Consider the following 9063-nt stretch of genomic DNA (forward strand, 5'->3'; position numbering starts at 1 on the left):
TGACGAAAAATCACATGCTCGGAATGAGCACGTTTCACGTGTACAAGAGTAAACAGCTGATAGAGGGCAAATGTCAGTCTCTCCAAGATCGTAGGTGGTTGTGGAAAATTGCGGAGAAATTTCCTATTTTATGGGGTCCAATGCCTCAAGAAATAATGTGAAATCTTAAACAAAGACCCGTTATTTCATGAATAATCTCTAAAAAAATTTAATGGGGCGCTTTCCACGATAGTGACCAACTCATCTATATAAGTCAACTCTGCCAAATGTTGATACCACGGCCAACTATTGCAGTTACTCTCCACATAAAAAATGGATCGCTCGGTTGGATCTTGTCTGATTATCCTGTTTCTGTTCTCATTTCTCATTGGAATACAAGCCCTTAGCTCATCATTTTTCTCTCCTCCCTCTCTAGGGGCAGCAGCGCCCTGTCGTCCTGATCAGAAGTCTGACCTGCTTCAGTTCAGAAAAGCGATGATGCCCAATTCAACATCCTCCTCCTGTCAAACGGACGGCTTTTGGTCCACGACACCAAATATGATTTCCTGGAATGCCGACGAGGATTGTTGTTCATGGGAGGGAGTCATGTGCGATCAGATGACAGGTCATGTGATTCGCCTTGAACTTGGCTGCTACCCCCCAAGCCAGACCTGCTACTCTTCTGTAGCGTCTTCGAACAGCACTAAACTATCTTCATTGGGTTCCCTCAATCTTTCTTCTCCTCACAAAGCAGAAAGGCCATCAGGGTCAAATTCTGATATGCTGCTTCAAAACCTGACCATGTTAAGAATCCTCATTCTCGATGGGTTAAACATGTCTGGTATTGACGTGAGTCGCTTAATGAATCTCCCTCCATCTCTGGAAGTCCTCAGCCTCAGTTCCTGTCAATTGCGCGGCACGTTAGCAGCAAACATTTTCCTTTTGCCAAAGCTGACATGTCTCAATTTATCAGGCAACAAGGAGCTTTCGGGTTACTTACCTGAATCAACTTGGAACAGCTCTTTGAAGGTTTTGGAGTTGTCCTCCACAGGCTTCTCTGGAGTATTACCGGAGTCAATCGGTGACCTGCATTCTCTGGAGACACTCTTGCTACAGCAGTGTAATTTCATTGGCTCTATTCCGTTGTCACTTGGTAACCTAACACGACTCACCAGATTGGAATTCTCATCGAATAAGCTTAGTGGTGAGGTTCCTCCAACTCTGTCAAACCTTGATCGGCTCACTCTGCTCAATCTTTCCTTCAACAATTTCACAGGTCCGATACCCAATGTCTTCGACAACAAGACACAACTTCAAAAACTGCTTTTCTCACATAACCACTTCGAGGGCCCTATTCCTCCGAGCATAAAAAATCTTTCCAATCTAGCCCGACTCGAGATTTCAAATAACCACATTTGGGGGTCTATACCATCATCACTGTTCTCTCTTCCATCCTTGACGAGGCTAGACCTCAGTAACAATAGGCTCAGTGGTCACGTCAACGAGTTCCTTGCTGCACCCTCATTAGATTATGTTGACCTGAGTGGTAATAAGTTGCGTGGCTCAATCCCAAACTCGATTTTTCACCTTGGGAACCTCACCTACTTGAGAATATCTGGAAATAATCTGACCAGTGTTTTAGACCAACGATTGCTCTCGAGACTCATAAATCTAAAAGATCTCGATCTTTCAGACAACATTTTGTCACTGAGCAATAGCATAACTATCGATCATGTCTTGCCGAAACTTTCAAAAGTCAGTCTTTCTGGGTGCAACATTACTGTAATGCCTGCATTCTTGAGAAATTCAACCAGCGTGGAGTATTTAGACCTGTCGCGCAACATAATCCACGGTGATATCCCGCCATGGATGTGGGATGTTGGGACTGAGTCATTGTCTTATCTCAATATATCTCACAACTCCCTCACTAGCTTCGAACAAGTTCCATGGGAAAATCTTATAGTCCTTGACCTGTATTCGAACTTGATCCAAGGGCCGTTTCTACCTCTATCACTCCCGAATTTGGTTCGCGTCTTCTCACTGGCTAGAAATCAAGTGACGGGCTATATCCCTGGCTCTATTTGTGAAATGAAGGGCCTACAAATTCTTGACCTCTCTCATAACAATTTCACTGGAACAATCCCTCACTGTCTAGGGAACATCAGCGACAGCCTTGTAGTGTTGGATCTGCAAGAAAATGGACTTTCCGGCACTATCTCCCTCACATTCGGCGAAAATGCTGTCCTGAGAAGTCTTCACCTCAATGGAAACAAATTTGAAGGCCTGTTGCCACGCTCTGTAATCAATTGCAAGCAACTTGAAGCGCTGGATCTCAGTGGTAACAAGTTGAACGATACTTTCCCAAGATGGTTGGAAATACTTCCTAGCCTGCGAGTCTTGTTCTTGCGATCAAACAGACTTCGCGGCTCCATAGCCAACCCCAGAACTGAATTTCCCTTTCCGCAGTTGCGCATTCTCGACCTTTCCTCCAATGAGTTCACCGGTCCTTTGCCCAGCACCTACTTTGCAAAGCTGAAAGCGATGATGTCGACTGATCAGGATGGATCCGAGTTGCGATACATGGACCAAGGTTACTACCAGGATTCCGTGACTGAGATTATTAAAGGAATTGAAGTGAATCTCCCTAAAATCCTAGTGACCCGGACGACCGTTGATCTATCAAGCAACAAGTTCCAGGGAATGATTCCGGATGTAATAGGAGAGCTAGGATCACTCAAGGGGCTCAACCTTTCTCATAATAATCTCGACGGCCATATACCATCATCTTTGGGGGACCTTTCCAAGCTTGAGTGGTTGGATCTTTCTTCAAATGAGCTTAGCGGGATGTTACCAACCGAATTGACAAATCTCACGTTTCTGGAGGTCCTAAATGTCTCTTCCAATCAACTAACAGGACCAATTCCTCGAGGGAACCAATTCAACACATTTCAAGCTGAATCCTATCGTGGGAACCTAGGATTGTGCGGGTTTCCATTGTCCAAATCTTGTGCTGATTCCAGGGCGCCGGGGAAGCTTCCTGTCCTGCCTGAAGGCGGGGTTCACTTGGTCTTTGCAGATTTTGTCGAACCAGAGGCCGTGGAAATAGGATTATTATGTGGCATAGTGCTCGGACTAGTCATGAGTAACTTGCAATATCTTAGATCCTTTTGGCGAGCAAAGAGAGAAGTTAGAAAGATTGCTAGGAAACATATTTCTCCGGTGGGCCCTTGAAACTAATAAGGTTAATAACATTATTGGTGAACCATCGAAAGATTAGATTAGAATAGAAGATATGATTTGATTCTGCCATAGGAAGATTAGATTAGAGTAAGAGATATGAATTGATTTTGATTATTCTAATTGCGAGTTATTTAATCCGATCAATCCGTAAGATTAAATATTTGAAATATAGAATAGGAAATCTGGTTGTCTTCTTAATATAAATAGCAGTATGTACCGTAGAAGCAAAATGTGTATTATAGCTTTCGGTAAAGAACATTCTTCTCTTGGAAAATTTACCTTTGAATCATTGCTTTCTTAATTCCTCTGATTTTCTTCTTGGTATTAGAGCCTTATACTAAGAGCCAATTTTATCATATTTGTTTTCATCCTTTTCCTTGACTCCGTCTTTTTTTTTTTTTTTTTTTTTGCCCGAGGAACCTCTTTGGGACGATACCTGCCACATAAACCCCTGTGTGACGCTAGCCCAAGACCCACTACCAAATGCGCCACACGTAATACACCTAATGGTCTGCCAGCCTCCCTGCAACTTGTGTTGCAGGGGCTTCAAACACCTGACATTTCCCTTCAAAGGTAGGAGCCTACCCAGCAGATCCACCACAGCCAGTGGTAGTTTGTCTCTTCTTCATCTACACAATCATGACGGAAAACCCAAATCCAAGATACCCATACCCTATACATGCAAACATTTCAAACTTTTGTGACTATCAAATTTTCCGAAGGAAATTTCAATCTATGGTAGACACAATTTCTTCACTTCATTAGAAGCTAGGATTTGTTGGGTCTCATCATTAGTCGAATTCAAACTCCACCACTCAAAATCTCATGCACCGAAAGGGAAAATTTTGAAGATGTCCTTAACCTGGAGTATTAGCAATGGTATCGTGCTGACCAACTTGTGTCGTTATGGATCACTGGATCCGTGTGTGCTGGGACTCATAATCGGTCTTGAATTGGCTTATAAGGTATGGAACACATTGTATTGTATCGTTGTTTTACTCAGAGATCTATGGCCAAAGAATTTGAATTAAGGGGTAAGCTTCAATCCTATCAAAAGCGCAATAGGCCCTTAACCGAGTACTTGCATGAGTTCGAATTGATTTCTGACCAGTTAAACATAGTTAAGAAACCGATCAATGAAATCACAAAGGTCTGTGGTGTTTTAGAGGGTCTCGGAAGTGACTATGAGACGTTTAAGACGACTATGTATTGTCTCAAATCTGAGCTGAGCTACGAAGACGTTATTGCTTAGCTTGAGAGGTATAAAGTGCAGCACAAATTATTTGTCGAATCGAATAAACCCTAATTTGGCATCTACTGGTGAAAAGATTGACTAAGCAGTGCAATTAATTCAAGTTCATTTATTTCAACATTTGTTTTTGTTGGCCAAAGAAATTTTAACAGAGGTTCTGAAGGAAATAGTAACAGGTTTGACAATAGAGGAAGAGACCACGATTTTCGTAGAAGGAGATTTAGAAATTATCCCAGATTCTATAACTATGGACCCTCGGAAACTTTCAATGATTCACCTAGTGGTTATTAGTCTGGTGGTTCTCAATTTGGTGGAAATTATAGACCAAATCACCTTATCAGAATGAAGGCTTCCAATCCTATACAAACACTCCAACTAAGATTGCTAATTCAAAAGAGTATCCACCTGTGGGTGGTAATTTTGCTTCGAACATATAGTTTTATATGGAGACGCGGACCCTAGAATGCCATAATTTGGCAGAAAGTGACACTTAAATGCCATAACTTACAAAATGTACACTTAAATGCTAAAATCAGAGCAAAATGGATCACTTGAGTGTCAATCCGGCCAAAATCTAGCTAAATTGCATACGTGGCATTTTTCCAGCGAAACAAGCCTAAACGACACCGTTTTACATGCCGACGTGGCCAAATAATGCAAAAAAATAACGTTGTTTTAAGTTGACGTGATAAAAAATAATATAAAATTTAATTTAATTTAAAATTTAATTTAGTTAAATATTAAAAATAATAATTTTAAAATTAAATTTAGTTAAATATTAATAATTAATAATTATAATAATAATAAAAAAGACTGCCTCCTCGCCGTCGCCTAGAAGGGCCAGCGACTGAGGGGGGAGGTTCGGTCCGGGTCGCTGGGCCCTGGTTTTTACCATATTAGCCCAAAACGACATTATTTTTGCATTATTTGGCCACGTCGCGCGCAAAACAACGTCGTTTTGCACTCGCTTCACCGGAAAAATGCCACATCAGCGTTTTGGCCGAACTTTGGCCGGGGTGGCACTTAAATGATCCGTTTTTCTTCGAATGTGACACTTAAGTGTACTTTTCGTAAGTTATGGCACTTATCCCTTTACTTAAGTGTCCTTTGTACCAAGTTATGACACTTGAGGTATATTTTTGCCATTTTATATGGATAATAAGAAGCTTCAATGTCAAATATGCAAGAGGCTGAGACATGACACTATATTACTAGTACCACTTTGATAATTCTTATCAAAACGAGCTAATACCAAATGCCTTAGCTATTCTTCACTTGGAGGATGATCAAGGAGGAGATTGGTTCCCGGATTCTAGGGTAACAACTCATATCACGTCATCAACTAGTAACCTCAATTCTTTATCTCCTTACTATGGTTCAAGCAAAGTAATGGTGGGGAATGGAGTTTTTTTGCTCCTTACCCATATTGGGTCGATATCTTTATCTATTGAACTACATTTATTTCCTTTAAATGAGATTTTAATGGTCCCAAAGATTAAGAAAAACTTGATTTGGGTGTCTAAGTTAACTGACATCACCCTCGCCCCGATAGAATCTTTTCAACGGTTTAAATCCTATGTAGTCTTCATAGACAGTTTTTCACGGTTCTCATGGGTGTATCCAATGAAGAGAAAGTCTAAGGGATTTTTCCATCTTTGTCATGTTCCAAAATCTTGTTGAGAACCAATTTGAAAGTCAAATTAAATCTTTTCAATGCGACAGTGGAGGGAAATTTAATAGCAGCCAGTTTATTAATCATTTGAATGAGAAAGGAATTAAAATGTTGGTCTCCTACCCATATACGCTAGAACAGAATGGAAATTATGAGAGGAAACATCGGCACAAAATTGAGTTAGGTCATTCTATACTCTATTATGCACAAGTACCGTTGATGTTTTGGGTCGATACATTCCTATCTACCACATTTCTCATCAATATGCTGTCATGACCAGTGTTGGGAATGAGTAGTCCATTTGGGAAGCTCTTTGGCAAAGATTCTGATCATGAGTTTCTTCGATTTTTTAGGTGTGAATGCTATCCACATCTTAGATCGTATGGTGCAACAAAGTTTAATCCATTCTCATTACCCTGTGCTATTCTAGGGTATACTCAGAGACATAAAGTTTATCAGTGTCTTTATCCACCTATAAGAAGGGTGTATGTAAGTTGTCACGTGACATTTGATAAAATGAGATTCCCATTTTCTGATAACTTAGGGATCATTTTTCCTAGGTATTCATAGTTGTACAAGACTTGGTTATAGGAGGTGAAATTCCTTACTAGACAATCTGAAACAACAATGAGTGAGGACAAACATCACAACACACGAGCGTGGGACTTCTATTTGATGATAAAAGCTCTGGACAACAAAATTAGGAGCTGCCTAATGAGACAAGCATGCAACAACTATAGTTGGATTCACAAGTTTCATGCATAGACTGTGAAACACATGAAGAAGCAACAGTCTCTGCCTCAAGTGATTTACTAGTTCCATCCACTCAACAGCAGTCTACTCACCCAATGCAAACAAGGTTGATCGAAAAATTAAAGAAATAAGTGGCAATTGCACCAGATTTTCAACATTTCCAGCTAATTGAATGAGTTAACTGCAAATGAATCAGGACCAAATAATATTGTCAAATGCCGTCCGACCTTTATATCTTCATTGGAGTTTCTCTGCAATATTACCAATCAGCTGAGTCATCCTCTGCTCTATGAGTGAAAATTGAGTCGGGCTCTTAGAGGAGGCCAATGGCACTGTGTTGCGTGCACATTTACAGAAGGAAGGCAAACAGAGCTCAGAAGATTGATTTAAGGCCTCTCCACTTTCTAGGCACAGGGGAATCGTCATTGCTGCCCGTAAAAAATCCTTGAATTTGTTCTCTCTGTCCTCCACAATAGATGGCCAAAAGTACAGATCATTTAGTTTGATCCTATGCAAGTTTTGTCAATAAAAGGTCTTAAAACTACTCTGTCAAATGGAGAGAACGAAAAATATAGAGGGAAAATGGTAGAAAACGTGTCATTCCCATCCAAAAGAGCAATAAGCATTGTTTCAAACTTTCAATTGCTTATAAAGAACTAACAACAAAAAGGCTCATCACACCACTGCACAAAAACACAAAAGCACAAAGCTCATCGGGTGGCGCCTAATGAGACTGAGATTTCAGGGTAGACAGATTTTAAACAAGAACTGATTATTCCCTCCAATTTGCACTGGACAATGCTTCTGCGCAATGTGAAATGTGAAAACCTAAACTCGATGCCACTATATCACTCCAAACAGATGCAAGCCTCCAACTGATCAGAATGCAGATATACTAATTGTAAAAGCAAGGACGAAAAAGTAATAAAAATATTACCTGTGCAGCATCCTTGAGAGGCCCCAGCATTCTTTGCAGTTGTACTTTTGAGAACTTGAACGGAAGTAAACCCATACTGGAGCATCTGCTAGCGCTGGATGATCTGTAAAAAGTAATGCATCCCCATGCAACACAGCTTTCAGTAACTAGTTCAAATGGAAAGAGAGATCCTGTTCATTGTCATCCTGAAATTAAAAGTCATCAATGTATACTACTGTCTTAAAAGAACAAAATCCATCTGAAATGAAAATAATATATATATATATATATATATATATATATATATATATATATATATATATTTTTTTTTTTTTTTTTTTTTTTTTTCATTCACACATGACTGAGGATATGCAAGGATCAAACTTGGACAAAAAGGTAGATTTTTCTTTGCTCAAAACTCTACGGAGGAAGCTTTTCTACAAGAACAGTTAATGCTTTTAAAATATCCCTGAAACTATAATACCATTCCTGCAGTAAATTGCTTTCTGATTTGTTCCCTGTCCTTTGCAACTAACATCAGGCATTATGTCGTCGTACTGCGGTCACCACTAAATCACTAATAGCTCTCATACACATTTCCTTGCAATTTTAAACGATTTTGCATGATATGTGAATCTTTTGGAAGCAAACACAGAGTAGATATTTATCAGAGGCATCCCCTTGGGGAAAATGCGGTATCTGAACTCAGGAGCAAGGTCTAACAAGGGATTTGGACCACTAACAAAGTAATGAACGTGCAGACACATCTCCTTGTTGACCGACTTCCACTCAGCAACCACATCATCCTTTTCATACCATCTTCTTAACTGGCACCAAGGCAAGCCAAATCGAGCTCATACAAATGCAATTAAGCTAACAACTAAAGTTATCAATGGACATTGAAATTGTCTATTATATGTGTCACATTCAACTAAACTTCTGATGATAACTCTCTACATTATGTTTGTTCCGTTGCTGAAACTGGAAAGGAAAGAATATATTTGCAAGGGGAAGGCATATACCTGATCAAGACTGATGACATTGGAGATGGTCAAAGTCAGATTGGCGAAGTCACAGTGAGATAAGATGTAAGTTCTCGGGATGATTCCAGAATTGTTATCAGACTCTCCTCCCATAAATCGACTTTTAACTTTGAAGGTTCAAGTCTTGCTGGAGGGACCAAAAGCCTAACAGCCTACGAACTCTGAGAATATCAAAACAAAAGCAAAGATTGGCTGTGGCCCTCTGGGG

At 40.1% G+C, this 9063-nt stretch overlaps 1 protein-coding gene across 1 annotated transcript; it reads left to right on the top strand.

Moving 5' to 3' along the window:
• The first annotated feature begins 477 nt into the window (after positions 1-477).
• Positions 478-3210, top strand: LOC120294524 (receptor-like protein 35). The gene has a single exon (XM_039314657.1). The coding sequence runs from the start codon at positions 478-480 to the stop codon at positions 3208-3210; it is 2733 nt and encodes a 910-aa protein (XP_039170591.1).
• Positions 3211-9063: the final 5853 nt, after the last annotated feature.

The sequence above is a fragment of the Eucalyptus grandis genome, chromosome 6 (assembly GCF_016545825.1).
Source record: "Eucalyptus grandis isolate ANBG69807.140 chromosome 6, ASM1654582v1, whole genome shotgun sequence".
Classification (NCBI taxonomy): Eukaryota; Viridiplantae; Streptophyta; class Magnoliopsida; order Myrtales; family Myrtaceae; genus Eucalyptus; species Eucalyptus grandis.

Bases quoted from the DNA above. Each gene is read 5' to 3' on its own strand.
- LOC120294524 (XM_039314657.1), top strand. From the start codon at position 478: ATGCCCAATTCAACATCCTCCTCCTGTCAAACGGACGGCTTTTGGTCC.